Source organism: Struthio camelus, chromosome 8 (assembly GCF_040807025.1).
Source record: "Struthio camelus isolate bStrCam1 chromosome 8, bStrCam1.hap1, whole genome shotgun sequence".
In the NCBI taxonomy this organism is placed as follows: Eukaryota; Metazoa; Chordata; class Aves; order Struthioniformes; family Struthionidae; genus Struthio; species Struthio camelus.
Genome location: NC_090949.1, coordinates 32,506,554 through 32,533,725, shown reverse-complemented (window position 1 = coordinate 32,533,725; position 27,172 = coordinate 32,506,554). Strand labels below are relative to the sequence as shown.

The window sequence follows — 27,172 nt, the reverse complement described above, 5'->3', positions numbered from 1 at the left end:
TGACTGCCAGTAGAGAAAGACTGTGCCTGTCAGAGCCTTAATAATGGGGAGTATAGGGAGAACAAGATGACTTGCGGCACTCTACTTATCAGAGTAAAAATGAAAGGCCAGATTTCCAGTGTTTAATAACTAGTTTGTTTCTGGTTCTGTTTTTCTGTTGCTTAAATTTGTATGGACACAATCATTCTGAAGCATTTGTTCCTTTTGGAGGAAAAAAGCTATTACAAGGAGCATTTTCCTTACCAGTTCATTGTATTTAGAAATTTCATTTCAAGTTTTTTTTCATGTTGCAGTACAAACAAGCACCACAATTAAATCATGAATGAGGTATAGAAGTTTGAGCGAGCCATTCGTTAAACAGCAAAGAAGTATTAGATAGCACCTATGTCCCAGGGCATTTTGATTTTCACCCCAGAGCTTCAAAAAATGCCCACAATTGTTAGGTCACTGAGGCTATGAAATGATAGATAGCAAGTTACTGAAACCCAGTTGCTGTCCAACTTTGGAAAGCGGAGCAAAGGGAAGGATGCAGCAAAGGGAAATCAGCTGGCTTGGCTAAACAGCCACCTCTTGCCACATTCAGAACCCAGCTGCAGCAGACATGGCTGATTTAGCGCTAATTAAGAGTATGCAGTTATCCACTGGTGATCTCCTCATTTGGACTAATCACTTTGAATTCCCAGTATTTTTGCCACCACAGCACAGAGCTGCTGCTTTCTGTTTACACTTGAAGATCCACATCAGGGATGGAGCCAGACTGAGGTATGACAAACTGTGGTAAAAGTGAGAGACATGTGAGTAGCAAAGGTGGCTCTGTAGCAGGAAAATATATGGCATAGTAGAAGAAACTTGTCTTGCAAGAAGTCCACATAGATTTCTACCAGGTCAGATTTATAGCACCACTTGCATCATCACTGGTTCCTGTCTTCAGTGGTCCTGTTCATATGGTGGTGCCAAGTGAGCTGCACTGTCTGCACTTCTGTGCTCCTCTTAAGACAGAAAGGGTTCCCAGTTCTGCAGAGATGTAGGCACACAAAGTTCTCACTCGGCATCAAGCACACCCCACCTCACTTCTTATGTCTCTGTACAAAAGCAGGGACAGTGAGTGTGCCAGTCTTGACTTCTGCTCGGATTTCGGGTTTGTGCTTTAATGAGAAGACAAGAGCTCGCACCGTTCTGCGATACGGTGCACTAATGAGACGGGAAGAGAGATGAAAAGCTTCCCGCTCAATATTTTCAGCCAGTGGGTGATCAATCTGAAAACAGCAAAGTATAAAATTAGATCTTTGCATTTAATAAGGAGGCCAACTGATTGAAATCGGAGTTTGGTGCTTTTTCAGAGTTTCTTCATTAATCAGCTTAGATTCAAGGAAATCTACTTCCCATCACAAGTGAAACAGGCAGAGCAATTTAATTCCACCCTAGCAATTAAGGAACAAGGCAATGTGGTCAGTAGCAGGGAACACGTTCACGTCTCCAGCTGGGTGGCAGTACTTTGCCATCACAACAGGAAACTAATCTGCAACTAGCTTTGGGGATCAAGTTCGACTGCAATTATAAGCTACACTCCACTGTCTCCATAAAGCTTACTTTTGATCTTGCTGATATAAGGCACCTTGGATACTATTTGAAACTCAATTCTAACAGCAACCCTAAGACATGCCAAATACTTGGCAACCCTGCCTGGTGCTATAAAGGGAAATGTAGGCTCTGTGTGTGTTGAATGAGGTGTAATTAAGAATGCAGAAAGGGATTTGCTAAATGTTAATTATGTAGTTATTGCTTCGACGTGCGCCAAAACCTGTAATTTAGCACAGCTTAGAAAAAAATCTCCTGCCCATCCAGAAAGGGTTTGAATTTCACTTCTGCCTTTTGTGATTGGAAATCTCCCCTACTTTTGCATACAGGTGATTCCAGCATGCCATGTAGTATTCTTACAAGTCCTTTGCCCTCTTTTATTCTCTTTTTGCTACCCCTCGCTTAATTTGCCCCTCTGTTGGGCTGCGCTAGAAGCCCCTTTGTGTCCATTCAGCCCCATTCTCCCTTCCTCCTTCTATCAGCCCTTTCTCAGGTATCCCTGCTTTGCATTTGCTGGGCCTCTGTGGCTCCCCTGCTTATATATGCTATTCATCCTGCTGATGTAAACTCTATTTGCACATATGATGGTAGCTGCAAGCCAGAGGAGTATTCTTTACCACACTTTCAGGTGAGTTCTGTTCAGAAGTGATTCTGCCTGGTCCCGCCCTCCCTAATACCACTTGTTTTAGGATAGTACCATATCTATCCTCGTCTCCCATAGGTTTACACTTTACCACCAGCATTATCACTATGCATAGACACGTTTCCCAGAAACCTGATTTGACTAGCAGCCTGGGAAAGGTAAGCTCTCCATAAAATCTCCATTCTGAGACCTTCCCGCAGCAACCCATCCTTTTGCTCTGCCTCGGTCCAGATGAACTACAAGTTGGAGAGGCTGTTTTCATGGCTGACAACACATAGCTTTTTAACTTTGCTCTGAAACTCTTGAGCGCCTACCTCTTGACTTGCCATTCAGAGGATAATTAACGAATAAACTAAATGATAATTATTACAGAGTTTCATAGAGCAAGCAAACTGATCATTAAGCCTTTCAGTAAATCCTGTTTGCTTATGTAGAGATACCAGAGGGATCTGGTATTTAGCACCACTTTATATACTGTCAGCCTATGTCAACTCTATGTTTTTGCAATAGATTTCAATTTGCTCATGCTTAATTACTTAAATACAAAACATCCAAAAGGTCCCAGTGTTGCTTTTGCAGCTAATAAGTAGCAGGGAAAACTGTGCGTTCTAACTTCCTTCTTCTCCTATGCAGCCTAGCTGCAGTAGATACGCAACTGTCCCATTTGCTAGTTATGTAAATGAGAGCAATACACACCTCACTTAAAACAAACACGTTCACTTGGTCAAGAACAAAAAAATCTCCCTTGAAAACAAAGCTCCTTATAAATACAGACATGCTGAGAATCAAAGCAAACAGGAACAGGTCATTAGCCTTGTCCTCATCCTGCAGGCAGGATCAGCTTTTTAGTAACTATGTCTGGAAAGGGTTTGTCTAACTTGTTCTTACAGGAAGTTACTCTTTGAGACGAAGATGAATGGACCTGAACACTACCTCTAGATCCAAGGCTTTGCAAAGCATCTTCCGCGCGTTCTTTCTGAAAACCTCAGTCTTGGGATCACTCCTGACTTCTATTGAGGGTTTGTTTGAATGGTCTTTGATGAAAGTTCGCCACTCTGTGTAAACATCCTTTGCAAGGCTGGCCACATCGTGATCTGAATGTTTGCGCATCTTATTCACTGTGTGACCTGGAAAACAGCAACAGCTCATTCAGCTTTGGTAGGTGGGCAAAATATAATGGACAAGAGTGATGTTACAGTGGAGCTAAAGCAGTCACACAAGTTTGTAATTCAGACAGTGACAGCACAATAACCAACGCACAGGCATAAATATAAACATGAAATCACTAGGAGCAGACCCTGAAGTTTTTATTCATTGACCTCTGCAGTGATTCCTGCAGGGCACTGGTGAGGCCATGTCTGGAGCACTGTGTCCAGTTCTGGGCTCCACAGTACAGGAGAAATATGGAGCTATTAGAGGGAGTGCAGCAAAAGGCCACAAAGATGATTATGGGGCTGGAGCATCTGTCATGAGGAGAGACTGAGAGAGTTGGAACTGTTTAGCCTGAAGAAGAGAAGACTGAGGGGGGATCTTATCAATGTGTATAAATATCCGAAGGGAGGGCATAAAGAAGACTGAGCCAGACTCTTTCCAGTGGTGCCCAGTGACAGGACAAGAGGCAGCAGGCACAAACACAGGAAGTTCCCTCTGAATAACTTTGGGGGTGACTGAGCACCAGAGCAGGTTGTCCAGAGAGGTTATGGAGCCTCCATCCTTGAAATATTCAAACCCCAGTGGAACACGGTCCCGGGTAACCTGCTCTAGCTGACCCTGCTTGAGCAGGCAGGTTGGACTAGATGATCTCCAGAGGTGTCTTCCGACCTCCACCATTCTGTGACTTTTGCCTGAGCAATTACCAAGCAATTGAGTAATCTTGTAAGACTGGTCTACAAGAAACACTTTTTTTTTTTTTTTATTAACTAAAAAACCCCTTAAAGAAGCAGATGTGGCAGTGAGGTTTATCACTGTGATGTTTATAATGTTTTAACATGAGAACATCATGGTGCCTCCAAGCAGAATCTTTCCAGTTGACATGAGTAATTCGTTCAGCATGCCGACACCCCAGGTACTACACTGGGGCCTGCCAGTGCAAAGAGACTTTCCTTTGAGAGGAGAAAGAAGAGATCCTTTTCCAACTGGGCATTTTTCTGACCTACCTGTCACGCTAGCAGTAGTGTCTGACTGGTGTTAACACTACTGGCCAGAAGATGTCACTGTTGGTCTTCTGTGGCTTTCTTACAGCCCAGCAGTGCTCAGGGAAGCACTGGGAAAAATCTCAGGAAAAGGCTGAACGAGCTAAAAATGGCAAACTAAATGACAATCCAGAAGGAAGAAGAAAGAGGCAGATCCTGTCTCCTTTTCCAAGGCAAGGAGGGCTCTTTGAATAGAGATCCAGCTGCTCTAATGGCAAACAAAGGTCAAAATGACTTTCTCTCGCTTTGGGGTACTTCAGATACTCTGTGTCATATATGATCTTCACAGACAGGAAAGGCAGGGTCCATGCGGTCTCACATTATTCCTCCCCCCAAGTCCCCACACGGTCAAGCATAGGGCTGTGTTAGTTGCATGGAGCTGCCTATCAGTTGAGGATTTCTCCTTGTGAGAATGCACTAAGCACTTCCGGGGCGTTACGAGGAGAATTCTTGCACGTTTGGAGGACTCAGCCAGGTCTGATGCATAGGCCCTGTCTCAGACCGCAAGGGAGCACTCTGCCATGCCCCCAGCAGATGGCAGCAGAAGGAACAACACACAGACGTGCCTGTGAAAATCTCTTCCAAAATGCTGCCACGGGAGGAGTGATGCAATATTTAGTAGTAAGCAGGCAACCTTCATGTACAGGGAAGAATTAAAGGAGTGCTGACTTTTTTCAGTATGAGTTATGAAAACTGCAGGCTGCGTACCAAGAATTTTTTGTACAGAGACCAGGTAAACCTTTTGAGACGACTGTGACACTCTTTTCTTAAAAAAGGCCTGTGAGCTAGTCCCTGGCAATCTGAGCAGCAAAGGATGCAAGACAGTCTAATAGTCACACTCTAGATCAAGCAACAGGACATACCTATTTTTGTTGAAAGTAACACTTCCTTGGAAGGTATTTTCTTTTTCAGCTCCTCCAAAGCTTCAATCAGATTCTCTTTCGGTTGCCCTGGAAGCTCAAGCATAGATTTCCATCGTTTTATGTCTTCCACAACCACAACTCTCTGGAAAAAAGAAAAACCATTAGGAAAGTGGAATATTCCTACTACAAATAAAGACATTGACTTCATTTCAGCTACTGGGACTGTTATCGACACAGGAATTATTGATTATGACGTGAACCAGAGCACAGAATGCATGGCAGTCTGGAATGATGGGTATTTGCTCGATATTAGCACCCTACTGCAAATCAAGATAGAAGTAAGTTGAAGGCAAAGTAATATGCTTAATCTTATTCTGCCAAGCTCAGGGCACTTAACAGCAAATGTTTGCTACAAGAGAGGTGTTCTGAATTTAAGGAGTCTGTTGTATAAATGCTTCATAATAGAAAAGGGGATAAGAAGATAGGAAGGCAGCTAATTATATCATCCTTAGCAGCCTGGCAGAATCTGAATCTTGTTCAGATTGGTTTTAAAGTCAAAATTATGTCAGCAGAGAGAGAAATGAAGCATCAGGAGCAGCATCACAATCTCAAGTACACCGGCTGTTTGCACAGTGTTTTTCATTTGAACTGTTTATAGCAGGACTCGCTAGAAGGGACTGCGAAACGACGCCAGTCTCATTGCATTCCAGATGTCAGGCCTCTTACAACGGTTCAGCGATGGTCAGACAGCTGATGCGCTCTGTGCTCTATCCTCTTGCTTTGTGCCTTACACGAACAACAGGCAATTGTGTGTGTGTGTGTGCTGTTTCTGCAAAGAGGCAGCAAAGCGGGGCCCAGGTCCTACGTAAGGCAGGACCACTGTGCACCCAACAGCAGGCCTCTCCGGGGTACTCAACGTCCTGGCCGGAGAGAGAGGCAAGCCGCAAAACAACTCTGCGGCTGCCACAGGTGCCAGCCGCCCCTGCCCCGCGCGAGCAGGCCGGAGGGCGCCAAGGCCTACCCCGTCTCCGTTTCGGGAGTCCAGCAGGCCGCTCCCTGCGAGGCCGCCGCGCCAACGCCGCAGAGGTGGCGGGAAGGAGCTGAACCTACCTGGGCCCGGAGCGGCGGGCGGGCAGGGGTGCTGCAACCAACCCCCCCCCCCCGCCCAAAACACCACCCCCCCACACCCCCCGTGGCGGGTTTCCCAGGCGCTAAGGGACACCGGTCTCAGGTTGTTCACCCAAAAGCCCCCCCCCCCCCCGGGCCCTCACTGCCAGCCTCGCTCCTCCTGAGGTGATTTCCCCCCCCCCCCCGCCCCGCGCACAAGGCCTCGGCCTGGCCGCCCGCCCCAAAGCCGCTCTCCCGCGTCCCCCCCCCCACCGAGGCCCGGTCACCTGCCTTGAGGGACTCGAGGGTGACCTGCCGGTAGGCCGCGGCGGGGGCGGCCCCGCGGGGGCGGCCGGCGACGCGGGCCCCGCGCACCACGAACCGCTCCATGCCCCCAGCCGCCCCGCCCCTTTCCGCCGGGTAGTTCCCGCCGCCGGCGCGGCCCCTCGGCGTGCCTGGCCCCGCCCGGCGGCGAGGACTACGTTTCCCAGCAGGCGCCGCGCCGCCGAGGCGCGGGAGGGGGGGTAGTCTCGCGAGACGTCAGCGGCGCCCCCGCCCCGCCCAGCCGGGGCGCTGCGGGAGGAGGAGGAGGAGGAAGATGGCGGCGCGGCGCGGCGGCCTGCTCTACCTGCCTCTCGCCGTGGTGCTCCTGGCCGTTGGGCGGGCCCGGGCGGCTGGGCCGCCGCTGCCACCACCACCCCCACCACCCCCGGGCTCCTCCGAGGCTTTCGACTCGGTGCTGGGTAACACGGCGTCGTGTCACCGCGCCTGCCAGCTGACCTACTCCCTGCACACCTACCCCAAGGTAGGGGCGGGCCCCGCCGCGGCCCTGCCCGCCCCCCCCCCCCCCGCAGGGCCCCTCGTCTCCGGCCGGGGACGGGCAGGAAGCAGCCGTTTTGTTTCCGCCTCAGCCGGAGGGGCCCTGGCGGCGGGCAGAGCCCTTTTTGGGAGGCGAGCGTGGGGGCAGCCCGCGGTGCGGGCGTGCTCGGCTCCGGTCGGCGTGCTGCTTGGTTTTGGGGTGTCTGTGCCGTCCGGCTGAGGTGCTCGACCCCTCGAAGCAGGGGATGCTGTGGCTTTCCCGGATGATACGTGTTTCTCCTCGGAAATACGTGCTTAGCGCGCTGCGAGCCGAAGAGATGCCGCAGGGTCTGAAATACCTCTTTCAAAGAACAGTTTGGTTAACTTGTGGGTTTGGGGTCCTTGCTTTTTCTTCTTCTTTTTTTTTTTTCCCGTCCTATTCCTAAAGAGGTGACTCCTCATTTGACTTAGGCTGCCCTATGTCTTAGAGCACTAAAACAGGACAGTGTCCAAGACAGGCTAAGGATCCTGAGCCAGGACATCAGTGCAACACTTGAGTTTTGGAGGATGGAGCATAAAAAATGGCAGATGAGTAGCTTGACAGACCCTGTATTTTGGATTCACTTGCCCAGGGAATTTTCCCTCTTATGAAAAAGAGCCTGGAGAAATAGCCTCGAAGGGCAATATAATTTCCCACTCCAGAGTTCACTGTCAGTTCAAAGCTTTGTACAGTTCTGAGCTGCTGGTTTGAATTTGGAAAATCCATTACCCGTTTCAAAATCTCATTTTTCGTGGTTCTTTCTTGGCAAAATATCTTTTTATCTATTGCAGCTATTGAGCAGGTTGAATCCTAGGTTATGGGAACTTTTATACCACCTTTGAGGTTTCACGTGAAGGCAGCAGGCGGTAATACGGCAAAAAGATGGTAGCACTAGTATCAGGTAATAGGTCTTTGTTTTCATATGAAACTCTGAATTGGGTTTTGTGACTTGGTAGCTGATACTGGTATTTCCACAGAGGGAAATAACAGGGAGTTGTGTGGAATAACAGTAAATTTGGATCTGCACATATGATGTGTTTTGGTGCCTATGTACAGTGACAGTGAGGAGAAAGAACAAAACCTGAGAATTTATTTAGGACTAAACGTTATCCTAAAATATTTCCATGTTATTTTAGAGTAATTTTCTTGTTTTTGTTATAGGACCCTTTCAAGTTCAAGAAAAACTGATTATTACTGTGATTTTTTTTTTTTTGCAGTACTTTTCAAACTCTTTCTGTTGTGCTGTTGGAGCTGTCGAATGATACAGCCATCTCTTCCATTTCATTTAGTCTTTGTTCCGTTTGTCACAAAGCTACCGGTTAAATTGGAGGAAATTGTTTTAATTGCCATTGAAAAGCAAGACAAACATTGAGACCTGTGTGCAAGAGTGCAATAGAAACATGTCTGCTAAAGTTAATTCAGTGTGGATATCAATGTACATAACGTTTTCTGGAACAACATAACTATCTTAACTCTAACAACACTGATAACATGGCTAAGTTTGAATCTATGTTCCATTTTCTACTTTTGTAAATTAAAAAGCATGCGAACTTGTGCTTTCAGAGAAGCACAATGGCCAGTTCATTTACAGTGGATTGCACAGTAAGGTGTGGTATGTTTGTCTTCTCTTCTATGAATTCAGAGTTTTTTTCCGTGTGTGAAGCAACTGGCTGCAATCATTTGAGTGGTTACGTAGGTAATGGATTTGATGGATTTGATTTTGCTGAGTGATCGCTAATAAGAGTGCTCACATAAAGCAGGCAGTCATTAGTTCTGCAGCGTGAGGAGCACCATGTGTGGGAAGTGCGCGTCCCTGCCTTTGATATGGTGGATAGAGGAAATACTGGGTATAGTTTTTCTGTACTGGCATAATCTCAATGTTTTTTATAGTTACCATAAGGGATTACTTTCCCCTTCAGTTTGATATAATAAATAAAAATACATGTTTATGGAACTAGTTTGGCAAGTAACCGGTTAACCGGGGTACTGGTATAGAAGATAACCTTCTACTTTGACAACTGTCATAGTTCTAATTAGTGTACAGTAACTATATTGTGATGTGTTGTCAAAATATGTCTTTGTTTTGCTCCTCACCTGTTGGGTTCTGATATTAAACTTTTGAGGGGGAGGAGTGTCAACTTCTTGTATGACTAAATGAAGGCTATTGGAGTATGTCAGGAAAGGTTTTTACAGCCAGTATCTCTTATTTTTTAAACCGTCACTTTTTCAGAAACGCAGTGTAAGTTTACTCTGAGTTGTAGGAGGCTGGAATGTACACAACAGTATTTGCTGTTCAGTCTGCCCCACTGCAGAATAAGGAGTTCTATTTGAAATAAAGAAATCAATAGTTATATTACAGTGTTACAGAGCTATAATTTGGTTTGGTTTCATATCATCCAGACTGTCATGTTTAGCTGTCTTCTGGGTCTAGTGTAGGGGAGGAAGGTGATAGGGTGATGCTCAAGTGGATCACTTTCTATAGCTCTTCCGAGGAGGGGGGGGGAGAAAAAAAAAAAAGCGAGGGGAGGGGGGGAGTCTTTGTTTCTTGACATGTTATTTTTGGATGGAGGAATGCAAGTCTCTTCTTGTGCCTTCCCAGGAAGAGGAACTGTATGCGTGCCAGCGAGGCTGCAGACTGTTTTCCATTTGTCAGTTTGTGGATGATGGCATTGATTTGAATCGGACCAAACTGGAATGTGACTCTGGTAAGAATTCAGTACTCCTTCAACATCTTATAGTATATAAGTAAATGAAGGGAAGAGTAGGAACATTAGAAGGGATGTTGTCAAGTTGGTGAAGTTATTTCAGTGGGCGTTTCTTTATTTTTGTTTTTTGACAACTTCTTAAACGTTATGTACAGGATATAAAAAATCTTGATGGAAACTGTCTGCTTTGTGGGAGCTTTGCCTTACCTGATACTTAGTGTTGCCATCTTCCTATGTTTCTTAAATATCATCAGTTGATGTTAAATAAATTGGAAATACTTCATTTTGCTATGAAAAGTTTGTCACAGAAGATAAAAAGTCTGAACAAAAAAAACTTACCAAATTAACGGTTTTCCTTCAATTAGTTCATGCAATGTTAGTCCCATTTACGTTCCTAGCAAACTTGATTATAAAAGTAAATAAAAAGTAAAGTAAAAAAGTTTAAAATAACAGAGCTTGAAGTGCTGTCTGTCTCATCACTTGTAGTCTAGGTTACATCCTGAGCTTTATCTGCATCTATACAATTGGGAATGAGGTGCGTGTTATGTTTGAAGTAGGCCATTTCATATCAAATACTTGTGACTAATTCTCTCAGATTATCTGTATTGGAGCAAAGGTCTCACAGTGAAGATGAAATGTGTGCTGTAGACCAGCTCTTTTTTTTTTCCAGTCGTGTAGGACTTTCATCCAGTAATACTGAGGCAGTTGATTAACAGTTTTATTGAGAGCATAAGTGGGTCATAGCAGCCCAAAGCAGGAAAGTTGGTATCTCTCCTTCTGTATTTCAAATACAATTAAGCACCAGGTCAGCATGGAAAAGAGGCTTTTATTCTGTCAGTGACTCGTGAAAGCAAGAAGGCTGGTGGCTAGCTCAGAGCTGAGCTGGTGGAGGGTTTGTAAGTAGGAAGCCTGATGTGCAAAGATGCTAATGTGATACAAAGCTGCGTTAAATACTATAGAAATGGGCTAATGTTCTAGTCTGTCATACACTATGTGTAGCTGTGATACAGCATGTCAATCTAGTTGTCAAACCACACATGAGAGAGTGCCATAAAAAGGGTAATGCAGCAATAGACCAAATGTAGAGGTAATTGAACAGTTGCTTACTTGCTGGTTTAACTCTTCTTTCTGAGGGTGTTGTCTTTTGCCGGCTTATGTTCTGTAATCTGTTACACTGGTTGGTTCCCTGACTAATTATTCTGTGCTTGGCAAGATACTTCCTGGCTGATCTGCTTAGTGCTGTCTTCTGATGTTTCTTTATGAATACTAGCTCTAGTCTGGTGACAGTTTTACCACAGAATTGCTGTTCAGGTGCTATGAACTGAATACTCGGATGTTTAGCTGCTGATGCCATGCTTCTCCCCAGGTTTTTCCCTGCCTGTAGCCTTCCTGATGGTACCCTTACTCATCTTCCTCTCCTATGGGGAGGCTGGGAGAAATAACTGTCCTCTATGTTTCTACTTAGTTTGAGTCTTCGGTTCTGATAATGCTGTAAAATCATCCATCTAGCTTTAGCGTTTTGGGGAAGAGCTATTTCCGCAATAGAGCTATTGTCTGCCCCATTTCTCCATGTGTAAGCAGTAAATAATTCAGGTTTCCTGGTCTTTATGGTCTCTAATGAACAATTGGTAGAAGATATTTGTAAAACAAGAGAAGAGTCGCCTTCATTTTTGGTAATAATTGCTCAATTATACTTTCAGTGCAGTTTATGTACTCATCACACTAGCAGAAGAGCTCTCTCTTGTTTTGCTCTGATACCATAACTTCTGCTGTTACCTCACAGGAATTTAATGGGCTGATGGTCCTCCTATTAAGTCCTTTTTAGGATCCTAGCTCTGTTCTCTGAGATGAAATTGATATTTCATGTAATATGCGCAGCAAAAACTATATTAGTAATGGGAGAGTGAATGAAAAGCTGCATCCCTGAATTCACCCAGAGTAATACTTCTGACCGGTTGCTCTAATTGCATTCAGATTTCAAATACATTGTCTGAGCTCTGATCCCTTCATCTTCACTAGTCCAAGGAGCAAGCGCTACACTGGAAGTGATTGCCGTATCTTTCTCTACAAATGGGATTGTCGATCTTCAACCTGCTGCTTTGTTCCCGATCCAAGTTATACTGAAAATGTTTTTCTTAACTAAAATACAGAAATTATCTTCTCATTTGTGGAACTTCTTCCTTGCAGCCTGTACTGAAGCATACTCCCAATCTGATGAACAATATGCTTGCCATCTTGGATGCCAGAACCAATTGCCATTTGCTGAGTTAAGACAAGAGCAAGTAAGTAGATGACATGTTTTTCAAATACCACCTACTTGTTTTCTGCTCAGTGTGTCTTCTCTCTTTTAAATTTGATCAAATGGAACAGAAATCTTCCTAAGGAGTGAAATTTAGACATGGGGTGAGGAAGAAAATGACTTCTGTCTTTTTCATGTAAAAACAAATGGAAAACCGCTTCGTGTTGTGTTTGCAGTTAATGTCCCTGATGCCAAGAATTCATCTCCTCTTTCCTCTGACACTGGTGAGATCGTTCTGGAGTGACATGATGGATTCAGCCCAGAGCTTCATAACATCCTCATGGACTTTCTACCTTCAAGCAGATGATGGCAAAATTGTCATATTCCAGGTGCTTCCCTTTTTCATTGAGATTGAAGTGTCCTGGGTGCTAAATGTTTAGCTCTGCTCCTTCCGGTCACAGAAAAGACTGTGGAGCGCTTTCAGAAGTGTTTAGTTTTTGATAGTATTTCACTGCCTTTTGGGGCCAGCGCAGGAAAAAAAAAATACAGACTTATGTGAATGGTGCATGTCTTAAGGTTATCTTCCCTATTAATTCTGAAAGTGTGAATGATCAAGATTGGTCGAAGTTTGCAGGCAGGATTTCCTAACTCCTTATTTTGTTTTAGTCAAAGCCAGAAGTGCAGTATGTTCCACAGCTTGATCAGGAAACTGGAGATACGAGAGAATCCTTGTCGCTGAGTAAAACAGCCCGTAAGTTCTTTTTTGTGCTTTGGAAGAAGAAATGCAAATGTTTCATGCCATGCAAGAAAAAAAGATGAAGTTGCATGTGGCGCGTGAAGGCAAATGTTTTAGAAAGCTAAAATGTAAATATATGTCCTATAGGCTGCCCTGTGCACACTTCCACAAAGTCTGTGGTAGAAACCAGACTGTGCTGGAAATAGAAACATGCAAGCTAGAGCCATTTTAAACTCTTCTTTTTATGCTCTCTGTACAGACAAGCTGTATGAAGCTGGATTCTTCTTTTATTTTGATTGCTTTCCTGTAAACTCTTTCTGCTGTTGTATTTTAGCAGACCTACGTCCAGGAAGTTCACAGACATACCGAGGGCTTTTTGAAGAGCGAGAAAATGATAGCTTTTTCAAGTGTCTTTCCACGTATGTGTATTCTAGTATGTAAAAGCCTAATATGTGGAGAATAAGAGTCCTTCATAGATGTATATAGTGGCGCTGTTGCAAGATCTCCAAGCGCTAGAAAGTCTGCTAGGTTCAAGAAGCATAGCACTTTGGAGTGGGTGTTAAAATTGTGTTTTTGACTGCTTGTTATTGCCACTTTTCCGTACTAGCTCCATGTTATTTGTAGGCTATGCTACCAACTTTCATTCTCCTTTCCATTCAGTTGAACATAATATTGATAATTTCCTACATTATTTTTTGAGTGTTCTGTGAACTATTTGATCAGTTCTGTGTTTTGCCTGTTCTTTAGCTCTTGGCTATGTTTCGGAGCAAGGCAGTTGCGTTTTGTGTTAGGTTCTGGGATCGTCTGATATGAAAGACGCTTTTGGCTCACTTCTAGGCTGAAGATACTCAATATATCTTTAAGCCTTGCTAAAGATCAGCGTGTTGGTTCCCCTTCCTCTTCCTCACTGATGCTTTCTACTTAAAAGTTTAGACATTAAGGATCAGCGTATTGCACCCTAAGTACATAACAGAAAAATCTGTTTTTAAAATTTTGAGTGGGAGGAAGCTTAGGGCCCAATAAACAGACTCCAAACAGTCTTTTAGTGTCTTTCATGTCAGATAGTAAATGGGCATTAGGAGTTACGTTGATTACTCAGAAGTCTGAAGTCGGCTAGGTAGCTGGAGGAGCTAGAGGCTAGGAAATCAGCAGGAAACGTGGTCCAAATTGAGCAGAACTTTCTAGAGAGTCCATTCTGTTGGATTCAGTTTAGTAACGTTCTTTTCATTTCAGGAATTCCAGTTGGATTTTAACCACTACGCTCGTCCTCTCGGTGTTGGTGCTGCTCTGGATTTGTTGTGCAACTGTTGCTACAGCTGTAGAGCAGTATGTTCCATCTGAGGTAACTATATTTTATAACTTACAATGTTTTGCATTTATCCATTATATTACTTACGTGGTAAAACTGTCTAGAGAGCAAGATACATCTGGGGGGATGGGGTTTCAATTGGAAAGGATTTTTATTTTGCAGCTGTTAGCAAGCCACGTTTGTTTAAATGATGATTTTATAGTTGAACATTTCTTACTCGTTTCCCAAATTGTGATTTTTATGGCTGAACAAATATTACTCATTTTGTGGCTGGTAAGAGCTCTGAGCCTTACTCAGGCAGCCCAGATGCAATGTCTTTTGGTTTGTACTGCAATCCTTCTCTTGACAACCTTCAGATTACTCTTGACAGATGGAGGCTGCCTCTAGTGCCTCTGGAAAGAAAGCTATACAGAGGGCTGCATGATGTAGGTGGAAGCCAGTGTGGTTTTAATCTAGGAGGATGACTGGTGGAAATAGAAGTGACAGCATGTATGGATGAGCGCAGAGAGTCTGATCAGAAGAGAACTGATTGAGCTAGCATCCTCAGTGCTCAGAGAAATTCCTGCACTTCTGAAGTAAGCAAGACTCAGCGTTTTCAAACTAAAGGAGCTGGTATACAAGCGTTGTATTTACTGTTGTGGCAGATCTAATGCCGCCTTCTTGGACTCCAGTCTAGTTTCAAACAGGAATTTCATATGTTATTAAAAGTCTGGATTAGCTTGTGTTGTGTTCCAGCCTTCAAAACCAAGTGCGTAGTTGGATAATGAAATGCGTTTTATCCCTGATGTCAAGCATCTTTATCTTAAAATAAGTTGTTTAAATATTTCAGAAGCTGAGCATCTATGGAGACTTGGAATACATGAATGAACAAAAAATGAACAGATATCCATCCTCTGCACTTGTTGTGGTTAGATGCAAGACTGAGGAACATGAAGAAGCAGGACCTCTTCCTACAAAAGTTAATTTGGCTCAATCAGCAATCTAGATAAGTTTTCGTTGGACTGAATAGACTACTTCTAACAGTGCTAGCAACTCCTGATTATTTGTGGTGGTTCTTCAGATAAGAAGCTTAGCAGCCAGTCTTTAAATGCAAATAAAGCTACGGAATCAACAAATGTCATGGGATTTTGTTTTCAACTAGCAGTGAAGATTCAGACGTCTTGAATTTGTTTGTTTCCAGACATAATCACTTTTCACTGGTGTTTGCTATGATGTGTCTTTTTGCTTACAAAAGTCTGTAAGCGTGCTTTCCATAGTTTTGCCGTGACACTTTCAAACTTACTTGTGTGTTCTAGGATGTAATGTGTACATTCAGAGTTAGCTTTGTAAAGGTATAAGAAATTCTAAGTAGGCAGGAGATAATTTTTTAGTGTTGCACTTTCCGTTGTAGTTAAAAGAAAATATTATTAAACTATCTGCTGGGGGTTTTTTGTTTTTTGGTTTTTTTTTTTGTACTTGTTAATGCCCATGCACAAACAACCCTTTCTCCAAAAATAGAAATATATTTTTTCTATAGTGTGGCAATATCCGAGATGCAAAGCATTTGTGAGGTACTGTAGGTTAGAACTCCGTTTGTCAAAAATGGGAACGTTTAGTAAAACTTGTGGACATGTCCTTTCACATATGTAGAACATAACATGGTTAATTATTCTGTCAAACTTTAGCCTACAAGTCTTAAACTGCTTGTAAAGTTAGAGCTTGTGTTTTCTGAAGAAATTCTTCCTTCTGTTTTTGATGAACTATTCTAGTCTTGTAACTTCATTTGCAGAAACAGGTTGATTTCTGAGAAATGAGAACAGACAAATAAAATTGACTGTATATAAAGCATTGACTGTATAGCTTTTTGCTATGGTTAATTATTGACCACAGAACATTCGACAGGAAAGCCTGTCTGGACCATTCCTCTTATAGGCAATGTGACCTCATTTTGCTGTGCAAGTCAATAACATGACAACACCTAACATCCCCCAGATACCTAATATATTTTTTGCAGTTCTTTAATAAGATTAGTATATGCTGGCTGCCATAGCGTTCACAATTTGGGGATGTATGTGTTTTATTGTAATGTCTCTGTATGTGTTTGAAAGCTGGCTAAAATTCATGATCCTCAACTCATTGTCATGGAAATACTTTGTTGATTAGAGAAAGCCCTCGAAGGTTAGGGGAGGAACTGGTGAGAACTGTACTTTAGAGATTCTGGAGGATACAGTATGTTGTTCTGTTGTTGTCAAAACTGGTTCAATAATCATGGCTTATTTAGCTGTAATGCTGACGGTTGTGTAACTGTAGATGATGGACCCTTGCAGGGTCCATTATGCAGGAACGTCCATTAAGTGGCCTATATAGCGCTGCTAAAAACTGCAGCCTGGATGCACTCGAGCAGTTTTTGTCAATAACGCTTAAGATATTGAGAGATGGTTGTTTTAACCAGTCTTATATCAAAATGCGGAAATTATAATTTGAAGTCTTTAATGGTTGTTAAATTCTGGACATTAAATTGTCTTTCAGTGTGACAACATGATGGCCCGGAAATGTCGGTGTCAGCAGCCCTTGACAGGTACCTCTGTGCATACTAGCGTTATTACAAAGGCCTCAAACATGCATGTTGTTGTGAAAATGGGTTGTAGGATGTTTTCAGAACACTGTTCACTTGCATGATACAGTGGTGGGCCTGCAGTAATAATTCAGTTCTGAGACATACACTTCTGCTCCTATGCTGCAAAATTCACTCTACAATCGTATTGCAGTACAGAGTGCCAGTGTTCTGCTTCAAGCAGTATCAAGTGCAATTTATGCAATGGATGTTCAAAAATTAATTGGTAGGTATGGGCTCTGCTTTAGTGATTATTGCTGGTATTTGTTGCACTAAGTTGTTCTGTGTTGACTTTCCAGGAGAGACTTGAGCAATCCCCTTGTTTTTTCTGACTGTATAACTAACACTGTAAATGTTTCTGGAGTCTGCTAAAAATATTGGGAGTGTTTTTTTTTTTTTTTTTCTTATTGTTATATATAGTTGCGGAAGGAGCATTTTATAGCTTCATGAAAACCTTGCTATTTGCCTGCTTTAAAAGTGTATAATAGAGCTTCTGTTACGTTGATGACTTTCATGAATAAGAAACTTTCCCTTGTCTTCCAAAATGATTGACTTAAAATACTGCTTGAATTCCTAGATTTGGGTTAAACAACTTCTGTTTTTATTTGGAGTTGTATCTGCCTACACCTCTACAACAAAATGGAGAAAGCTCAACAAATGGATCTAAAAAAAATTTTACGTCTTTTGTCTTTTTTTTTCCGCTCTGTAATGACATTTCAACTAAGTAATACAGTCAAGGCAGTGATTCAGTAATGTGCTATTAGGTCGCAGGGAACTGTTTGTCTGCCTGTAGCAATCTGTCACTTGGCACTACTGTTTCTAGAGTGAGCCAGAGCCTAAAGAATTTGGAAAGTATTGTAGTTGTTAGCTCTTCTCAAAGTATCTTCTTGTAGTAAGATCAGATACTACTTAGGCTGAAATAATAGAACTGTGTCTAAGGATATCTAACCTAAACAGAATATTTAAAGTATCTTGGCATTTGTCTTTACAACATAGATTGACTTTTTTTTAATGTTTAACTTAATGTGTAACTGAAGTCTTTGTTTTCCAAGGCTGTAATTTGGGTTTAATCTTTCCCCACAGACCACTGTTTAAATGAAGGGCCTTAAAGTGTTGAAGTTGCAACAGGAAAACATTTTGTATTCTCTTTAGGCATGTGGTCATTTGAACTTGTATCAGATTTTAGGTGGAGGCATCTGGACGCAAGTGAGGTATCTGCCATACGTGATGTGCAATTCATTACTGGCAGAAATAGCCGTGGCTTCTCTGTTTCTTTTCAAGGCCCTGGAACTGACAGTCTGTCTCGTTCACACTGGATATCATAGTCTGTGTTCTGTCTTCCACTTCTGTGATCTTAGGCAAAGATTCTGTACTTCAGAAGGGCTTGTTTGGGTTTGTTACCTCGTTCTTGGTACGGGAAGGGCTTCTCATTTTTCTGAGCTAGCAGTCTTTGGATCTGTGGTTTAACTCTCTTCTAAAACGCAAGTATTGGGTAGGTTACAGCTGAACTTGATAAATCTGGATGTAGAAAATAGACTGGAGGATGTCAGGGCGTATGGATACTTGTCTCAGAGTTGTTTACTCCAAGTCTTGTAATTCTTATCCTGGAATCATTCCATGTGTTCTTTGTTGGTATGGGGTAGGTGGCCTGCTTGACCTTGTTACATGGGACTATCCCAAACTCGCTACCACCTAATAAACTTTTTGAAGGCTCAAAATACTCCTGCTATATCAAAACAGATTAGAAACTTAAACTTCCTCTTTAAACAGAAACAGAACTTAAGGTACACAGGTTTTAGTCCGTAGTCTGTCATTCTTCCATAATCTAGCGGGCACCCAGAGTCACAGGTTGTTGGCTACTCAGGTTTTGGTATTTTCGCCCGATATTCCCCTCTGAACAGGAGAACTTCCCAGCACAAAGTTTTAACAATGGTATATTCCTATGGGAAGCCTCTGCTGTGGGTGAATTGGTCTTGCCATGCTGAAGTAGGAACTCCTAAAGGTTTAATTCTAGCTGGTCAGCGAACAGGCAAGTGCAGGGTTGGCAGGCACCATTGTCAAGAAGCACATATTACTTCAAGGTTATTTCTAAATAATCAGTTGCATGGATTGCATGTTTGGGAGTAGAGAGGGATATGGAGGAAAAAGTCCTGCTATTCTGGGTATTGTTTGGTGCTTTGAATCAGTTCATTCGAGGCAACTATTTGTTCCTTTCATGGATGAGGACGCAGTTCAGCAGATCAGAGGCAGGCATGAGGTACCTGGAGTACTTGGTGGGACTGCCTCCCACAAGCTGGTGCTTTATGGCATGGAGTATTTCTTTAAACCATTCTACTGAATATTTTTGACGTCTGGGGCCTTGGTATGCTTGTGTAGCTGGTATTCTTCCCTCTGACCATATTCTGCAAGTTATAATTTAGTGCCAGCCTTTTGGGGACCGGATTTTAAGCTTTTAGCCCTGGACAATAATTACTGTGCTGTTGAGAGGCTGAATTGGGGCAGGGGTCCTCAGTGCCAACTTCTCTGCTACCACCAAAGTTATGTTGACCTAGTTTAGCTGATGCTCAGAGAGGAGTCGTGACCTGTCAGGCAGCAACAGCTTGGAGGCACTTGGCATGGTGAAGCAGGTTGTAGGTGGCATTTTATCCTTGAAGTTGCAAATTCCCCTCTGCATGTGCTGTGGTAAAACCTTCAGCCAGTTTGGAAGGCTTTAATCTATTTGTAAGTTATGTTATCTACAGGTTGACCTCAGATCCACTGCAAGCCTGGAAATTCAACTATGCGAGTAAAAGGAATGACTCTGGAGAACTTGCTATGCCTGTGCTCGCTCCCCAGCTGGGGAAGCTACTCCAGTTGGTTGTACGCTGCACAACTCTGCTGAGATCTGATCATCCCGCAGGAGTCTAAGCTTACGTTGCTATGAGGTCAGTATGTTAGTCTGGTTTTGGGGAGGAGGGGGAGAGAAAGAGAGGAGACTTCTGTATGAAGATGATCTGATTTCTCTTCAGCTTTCATTGCATTTCCTTTTGAAGGAGGGCTTTTCTGACTTGTACCAAGGTGAATGAAATCAGTTGGGATGTGAGCCTGGGCTCCAGGAGCATCGAGCATTCATCTTTCTAATCGGTGTCAGGAGTGGCGAAGGGGTTCTCAGCATCTGGAACCATGATTTGCCTATTCTCTGTAGTGAAGCAGAGTCAGAGCCAGGAGAGGTGAGCAGCTACCTGCAACCCTCTCTGCATCTTACATAGTTTTCGCTGGCCAAGGAAAAGTTGTCCTTAAAAGTGATTTTGCTGGAAGGAGAATTTGTCCCATTTTGTTCTGCCCCTCATCAGGGCTCCTTAGCTCAGTTTCAGCGACGGTTGGGCAATGCTTCTGGCAGAACAGCCCCTCGTGTGTGGGGAAAATGGCTTTTGCCTTGCCCTGGCCCAGGAAGCTTGGGTCCGCCTCTGCCGTGGTGGAGCAGCAGAGCCTGTGTCCTCAGGGATGCACGGTCAAGATACTCTGGGCAGGACTGAGACCTTCCCTTGCTGCCTCCGACTGCTCAGTGCCGTCTCCCAGCCCCGGCTGCTGGGGAAGATCTGTGCGCAGGGGAGCAGGGAAAAACAGACCTGCAAGGGAGAGTCAGGGGCTTTGCATCGCTTTCACAAGGTGTCACACCAGAGGCATCAGGACTGCTTTTGACCAGAGCTGGAGAAAAGCACTTGATACTGCCTTTCCTGTCCCCTCCTGCTGCCTTGCATGCCTGGACAGTAGCACACTTGCTTTCCTACTTCTGTTTCTTTTTGTAGCCAGGTAACTGCAGTATGCAGGCCGATGCTGGCTCACGTCAGAGCTGGGGTTTCCTGGCAGCGTGGCTGGATTCGAGGCGAGGCTGCAGAAAACTCCCTGTGGTCCTTTCTGCTGTGAGGACTCTAGCTCTATGAAGCATGAACAAAACTCACCCCCAGGTATAGTCCTGCTCTTTGGAAAAATCTTACATGCGACTGTTTCCTGAGGTGTATGTATTCTTGGTAATGTTGTTTGTCTCTTTGTCACTTGTTTCTGGGAGATTTCTAGTTGTTTCTACTTAACCTAATTTGATATAAAAGTATTAAGTGCGGGAGTTGAATTAGTGCTTGTTTTATGAATGGATGACTGAGATTTAAAAGGTAATTTGATTGCTTTGTGAATCAAATCTGTGCCACGTTTCCAGTGAAGTGTTTTTTGTTTGTATGTAAAAAATAATTGGAGGTATCATATATTCCTGTGTAAGATGACAAGCACTAGAAAAACATAAATTGCTTGGTTACCATGTGCTGCTTCTGTTAACAGTATGTTTTATTTCTTTACTTCTAGAGAAATGTTGATGTAGCTACTTTTGATTCAACAAAGTCCTTCTCTGAAGAAAGAGGTAATGAATAAAATGCGTAACAGTATTTTTATTGCTGAAGTGTAAATCAATAGAAACAATCTCTCTGCCTATAAATAGGTGAAATATATATAGGTAAAATCCAGGCTCTATTTATAATCTATTGAGACTGGGGTTTTGTTTGTTTTTTTGCTGCTTATAGTGAAATAGCCAGAGTATAAAATTAATAGAGTAAGCTACTTGTTGCTGGCCTGGAGTTGGCAGTCTTACGGTATTGTATAGTAGCATGATACGTAATCTTGTTTGGGTACAGAAAAGGCTCATGATGAACATGCAGGCTTTCTGTATGCCTGCTGTGTTTTTAATAGCCAAACTTCAGCAGATCTTGTCCGTTTTAAGAATGAGAAGGTGAGATCAAATACAGTCAGTAGCAAACCTGTATATCAAGTTGCAACAGCATTTCATCGTTCCATTATTTTCATACTCAAAGCCTATTTGCAACTGCTCTGCTTTGTGGTCAAAGGTATTGTCTTGTAGACGCAGATATCCTGTCATTCATTGCTTATCTTTCTAAGCTGAAATGTTTTGCATTTGATTCCTGTTCAAACATAAAGGAGAGTATGGCTACTGCAGCCAGAACCCTATTGCAGTGCAGCCGAAGGCTCTGTCCTTAGTTATATTTGTACAACGTAGAGCAAGTAGGTGAATAGAAAACACGGTTAAGGCAAAAATTGCAACTCTTTGGTCAAAGCTCTTTATATTCAGAAATATAAAAAATGAGTTTGTATATACAAGGTTGCCTTACGCAGTTGCAGGTGTTTCTCAGATGATCAAATTCATTTTTTCCTGTTATTCTAGAAATAAGCAGGAATCCAAGAAAGCACAATGCTGGGTTTAAACACAAAGCGCTAACATTGCAGGGAGCTGAGATCAGGATAGCCTTGCTCTTATGTGTGCTGCTTTTGTGTTGCAATAACTGTGGTTTTGGCCTTTCACTTCCGGATTTTGCTTGATTTACGTATGTAACTTTCTTAAGGTTAGGCTCCCTGGAAGGCTGTTACCTTTTTTACCCTGGTGATGACTGCGGTCTTGGGGAGGGGGAGGGCTGCTCTGCAACCAGTTCTCAGTGTTCTGAACTGATCATTAAGCCTCTTTGCAGGGAGCGTTAGACAAGACTGGCGGTCCTAGTCGGAGCAAAAAGCCATGGTGCCGCAAAATGAGATTCTACCTCTTGGAGCGTTTTGCCTTGGACTCTAGGAGGGCACTCTTCCAAGCCACCACCAACCAGCTTTCTTACCTGCTTTGTGTTTCAGCTGCTCTCCCCTGTGAAAACAGCATCGTTGTCTTGCAGTGTAGCGCTGGAGAGTAGCATTCTTCATCTTGCTCTCTGAGTAGTTTGGGTGAAGGAGGTGCTGCAGCCTGAACCGCACTTTGTTGCCTTTGAATCATTTCACCAGTTCATACAGCTCTCATGCAGCAGTGCCTGTGTAATGCTGACCTACTCACATTGCTGAGCAGGGATTTTTGTGGCGTTTTACTTCTGTGGTGCTGCAACAAAATTGTAAGCTCTCTGACAGAAGTGCTCTGTTTTTGCTTTACGTCCCAGTGCCTGCTCTGATAAAGTAGAGTAGACCTTTTTGGCAGTACGAGAAATATACTTTCCTATGAGGAGGTATCTAACATCGCCAGTCCCATGCGCAGAGCCCCCTAAAATGTCACCCTCACAGCTTCCTATGCCGTTCCCTCTTCAAAACACCCCAGCCCTGCTCAGCACTCCCGGATCCCCCAGGAGCCTTTCCCAGGTCTTGCTTCCTTGCCTCCCCACAGACTGCTGCCGGCCAGGCAGCGCCTGCGTGGGCTGCACCCAAAGGTGTGTCTGCATCTGTGCCGTGGCGCTGCTCGTCCTCGCTGCCGTCGCAGCTGTCGTGGGCTTGGCGGTCACGTTGGGACTCCCGCCACGCACACCAGGTTGGTCTCCTGTGATTCATTATTTTTTGATAAATAAGAGGTGGGCAGGAAACGATCTTACTTGAGAAGAGCCATAGCGGGTCAGAGCGCAGGTCCCTCTAGCCCCCAGTCCTGCTTCCAGTGGTTGTTAGAAGCGATGCCTGGTAAGAGTATAAGCTGCTGGGCAAATGTAGAGAGTCTATGCTTTCCTCTGCTCTTTCAGTAACCCGGCAGATCAGAGATGCTGTAAGCCTTGGTATTTCACAGGAATAAATGGGTTTCTTCCCTGTGAGTCTTCCTGGTGTGTTTTTTCCTCCCTTATGCTATGTTCTGGCAGTGTCCCCATGTGGGACTGTGGTGTGTGAAGATGCGCTTCCTTGTGCAGACCAGCAAGAAGGAAAGAGCCTGAGAGGGGCTGTGCACGGCTGTGTCAGCCCTGGGCAGCCTGAGTCACCGCAGTCCATTCCTCTTCTCCAGTTTTCCACTCAGTGGGTGAGCAGTAACTCTGGGTGGTACAATCATGTTTCAGACTGCTGGTGTCTGCTGTGAAGCTACTGGAGATAACCAGGGGCCAGAACTTGTCTCTGGAATGACAAATGAATTTCTGAAATCCCCCTCCTTCTCCTTGATCTGCTCCTCATACTGTGTGCGAACATGGAAATGTCTGAAAATAAAATATTTCTTGCTTTCCCTTCAGTGAACCGTTTCTGTGTAGCCTCTAATAACCAGACAGGCTTCTTGTGCGATGACAGAGTGACTTGTGTCCCAGCCAGCCAGGTCTGCAACAGAATCCGGAACTGCAGGAATGGAGAGGATGAGCAGGAGAAACTCTGTGGTGAGCAGTTTTGTTGTGATCATCCTCACAGCGGTGCTCTTCCTACAGTGAGCCAGCTCTTCAGAGTGCCTAGCGTCCCTGTAGTCCTGCTTCTCATCTCTAGCTTCATGCGTGAGCAAGATAAACCTGGGAGACTTTGTCTGGGCTCTAGGGTCACTGTTTCAACAGATTGATCTGTGCCCTGTGGAGTTCAGCTTGTGTCTTGTGTGTCTGGCTTTATAGATGACTTGCCCAGTAGCCTTCCAGGATACCTGGTTTTCCGCTGCAGTAACCCTACGTACTGGATCTACGCTGATCAGAGGTGTAATGGGATGAATGACTGCGGGGACTGCTCTGATGAGATGGAGAGCTGTAAGTCTGTCTGCTGGCTACCATTAGGCAAAAGACCTTCTCTGCTAATTGACTGAGATAGCATTTTAAGGGCATGGAGCTCATTGATGGCACTACAAAACGTCACCTTGGAGACTGGTGTCATCCTCTAATAAGAAAAATACCTAGGACGTGAGTAAGCAGCATGTGGGCTCCCTCATGTCAGCTATCAAGGACTCGGTGTGAAAAACTGGAGTTGAGAGCCTATGGCTTCCTCTCCGCCAAGCCCACTGTTTGTGGGATCGTCTTGTTCAGCACCCCTCTGCCCAGCATGTGGAATTAATGGCCACCAAAATAATCTCCACTACCAGCAACTGGCCACTGCCAGACTAGCAACTGAGAGGGGAAAAGCTCCAAACTTTGTTCCCAACCCCCTAAGTCATTCCTCCTCTGTGACTGCTGACTACAGAGCAATTTTATCTTGAGGTATTAACTGTAGGCAGCAGCAATAATTCAGAACTAGCTGTTGATTCTTGGCCAGGAGATAGGTATGTCTCTAGGGGCCAAAGAGAACTGAACGTACCTGCGTGCGTATAGTGAACGCTGTCTAGGGCATTTAGATGCACCTTTCACTGAAACGAGCAGTAGGTTTGTGCCTAAATCACTCGTGGTTTTGAACCTCAGTCAAGACCCATGTGTATCAGCAGCTTTCTCAAGAATAGCTTGTTTAAAAACAAAATTACAGCTAGTTGTTCTTCTTAGCATGGCATGTGTGCCAGCAAGGTCATTGTAGTGTCATGCTCCCTGATTGTCTTCTAGAAGTAGCATCAAGTCAGCATCCTCTGTGGTAAGTTCACAGATGCAGAAACATTTCTGATCCCTGTTTTTCCTCCCTCCCAGTGGCTGCCTGCCCTCCTTGTGGATCTGAGTGGTGGAGCTGCACCCCCGTGCTCTATGAGTATTGCACTTGCATCCCGAAGAGACTGTGCCGGGACAACATCCAGCACTGTGCAAGTTGGTCTGATGAGTATATCTGCAAACCGTGAAATTTTGGCACTGAGAAATGTTGGATACCATAGGGCACGTTCTGTATTGTCACCTTAAAGCCTTGTTGTCTTCCTGCTTTGGCACCCGCTCTTGAAGCTCTAACCTGAGCATAACCTGATCAGCAGTTCTAGTAGGCGTGCAGCAACACTAAAAAGGGACAGAAGTGCTGCCCTTGGTAACCAGTGCTGCAGGCTAGACATGAATTTTGGGACACCTTCACAGGTCATGTGAAGGTGAGTCTTTTCTACGTGACTTTTCTACTGGAGAGACAAAGCACTCAATACAGAGTCTTGGCCCTCTCGTAGACCTTTCGGGGAGAGGAAAGAAATGAGGAAACACGAGTAATAATGACCCTAGTTCCCTCTCTCTGCAAATCCTCTTTCCTTACAGCCTAGATGAGGAAGACTGTCACCATGAAAGAAGCTTCCTTAGCATCTTCAGAGCTCCCAGCTCTGTGAAACTGGGTTGCACAGACCCTGTGCTCTTCACAGAGTTTAAAAACATGCCAGTTCTGAAGCTTAGCCAGCACCACAGTTGCTGTAAAACTGTTTCTAGCTGGAATTGGGGGGGGTGGTGGGGGGAGAGATTAAAAAATATAAATTTAAAATAGGCAACATAGATTCAATACATCAGCTGGTTGTGTGCGGGACGGAGACTGTTTAATAGCTGCTGCCAACACGGACATACTTGTGTCTGGCCAATCTTGGCTGAGGTGCTTCTCCTGTATTGAAACCCTGGTGCCTTTGAAGGGAGTTAGATGAAGGGACTGTGAAGGTTCATTGAAACCTATCCTGAACGGCAAATCAAGTGGAGTTGAGTGACATGAGTTTGTCTAGCCCTGAGTTTAGAGTGAGAAAGGAAAAAGCTAAAAAAAAAAAGGCCAGTCACTGTCCTGGAGTGGTGAGCAGGGGAAAGCTGAGTGTCGCATCTGCTGCTGGGGTGGCTGTGGGGCATGATGGAATCCATTCTTTACTCATTTAATTCCTGTGCGAGTAGAGTAGGATCAGTCAGGCAAACCTTCGAAGCAGTCCTCAGGATTTAGATACAGACATGTCACTGAAATTTAAGAAAGATGTAGTTGTCTTCTGCTCCTTTGAAAAACTTTGTGTCTAAAACATCATGTCTGAGAAACATTTATTGTGAGCGCACACGCTTTTCTAAGTCCAAAATAAACTTCAGGCAATATTCTTCCCACCACCAACCCAGGTCACGTATCTTTAAATATAAAAACCAGTTCACTCATTTCCTCTCTGTCCTGTGATCTGAAATGTGACATGTCGCTATGACTTGTATAAACTGTGAATGTTTGTTCTAATTTGTAACTGGGATACAGCTGTACATCTGAAAGATCTTTTAAAAATAGCTTTACTGTATTCTGACTCATACTTCATCTTGAATGAGATGGTAACAATTCTGCATAATGGAACAGGTACTATGGGAACCTTTTAAATCTGTATTTAATTACCTGTTCTCTTTCATACCTAGCTAGGATGGATGCCTTGCTTTCTGTGTCTGTAAAACAGTACTGCAGTGTATTTAGTGCTGCAGCTCAGAAGAGAGGTTATGAGTTTTGTAAGTAAACATTTCTCACTTTCAAGCTTCTAGTCTAAATCAAATCATGAGAGCAGCACGTTTTTACTAGAAAATGCCAGTCTTCTAACATTTCAACAAAGCTGATTTGGGGCTGGTTGCGGCTGAAGTATGACAAACAACTGCATAAAAGGAAGATACCCACTAAATAAGCACTAGTAGAGGAAACCTATAGTAAACTGTGCCTGAAAGGGCACAGTGAAATGAGTGGTGCTTCCTAGTGCTTGTGGGCACTGAGCACCTTGGTCAGTTTTGAATGAATTCTTGCCCTGCGTGCTTTCTAGGGCAAACAA

The 27,172-nt window shown here is 44.0% G+C and overlaps 3 protein-coding genes across 6 annotated transcripts; 2 read left to right on the top strand and 1 right to left on the bottom strand.

Annotated features, from left to right (window-relative positions):
* Positions 1–233: 233 nt before the first annotated feature.
* On the bottom strand, positions 234–6,796 carry TCEANC2 (transcription elongation factor A N-terminal and central domain containing 2). 2 transcript variants are annotated; one of them, XM_068953208.1, is made up of 4 exons: positions 6,671–6,796; positions 5,277–5,414; positions 3,155–3,348; positions 234–1,256 (listed from the first exon to the last, which is right to left on the bottom strand). In XM_068953208.1, the coding sequence occupies exons 1-4, from the start codon at positions 6,771–6,773 to the stop codon at positions 1,068–1,070; spliced, it is 624 nt and encodes a 207-aa protein (XP_068809309.1). In that variant the 5' UTR covers positions 6,774–6,796; the 3' UTR covers positions 234–1,067. The 2 variants fall into 2 exon arrangements, with proteins under 2 accessions (XP_068809309.1, XP_068809308.1); XM_068953207.1 differs by having other exon boundaries at positions 5,277–5,418; positions 6,675–6,792.
* A 127-nt stretch (positions 6,797–6,923) lies between these two features.
* TMEM59 (transmembrane protein 59) lies at positions 6,924–16,048 on the top strand. 2 transcript variants are annotated; one of them, XM_068953201.1, is made up of 8 exons: positions 6,924–7,188; positions 9,821–9,926; positions 12,114–12,208; positions 12,402–12,554; positions 12,832–12,916; positions 13,239–13,320; positions 14,135–14,243; positions 15,040–16,048. In XM_068953201.1, the coding sequence occupies exons 1-8, from the start codon at positions 6,982–6,984 to the stop codon at positions 15,193–15,195; spliced, it is 993 nt and encodes a 330-aa protein (XP_068809302.1). In that variant the 5' UTR covers positions 6,924–6,981; the 3' UTR covers positions 15,196–16,048. The 2 variants fall into 2 exon arrangements, with proteins under 2 accessions (XP_068809302.1, XP_068809301.1); XM_068953200.1 differs by having other exon boundaries at positions 6,941–7,188; positions 13,236–13,320.
* A 614-nt stretch (positions 16,049–16,662) lies between these two features.
* LDLRAD1 (low density lipoprotein receptor class A domain containing 1) lies at positions 16,663–26,651 on the top strand. Of its 2 annotated transcripts, XM_068953205.1 has the most exons (8): positions 16,663–16,767; positions 19,545–19,727; positions 20,596–20,750; positions 21,139–21,193; positions 22,979–23,119; positions 23,796–23,933; positions 24,156–24,284; positions 25,143–26,651. In XM_068953205.1, the coding sequence occupies exons 3-8, from the start codon at positions 20,730–20,732 to the stop codon at positions 25,286–25,288; spliced, it is 630 nt and encodes a 209-aa protein (XP_068809306.1). In that variant the 5' UTR covers positions 16,663–16,767; positions 19,545–19,727; positions 20,596–20,729; the 3' UTR covers positions 25,289–26,651. The 2 variants fall into 2 exon arrangements, with proteins under 2 accessions (XP_068809306.1, XP_068809305.1); XM_068953204.1 differs by lacking the exons at positions 16,663–16,767; positions 19,545–19,727; positions 20,596–20,750; positions 21,139–21,193 and having other exon boundaries at positions 22,685–23,119.
* The last annotated feature ends 521 nt before the right edge of the window (positions 26,652–27,172 follow it).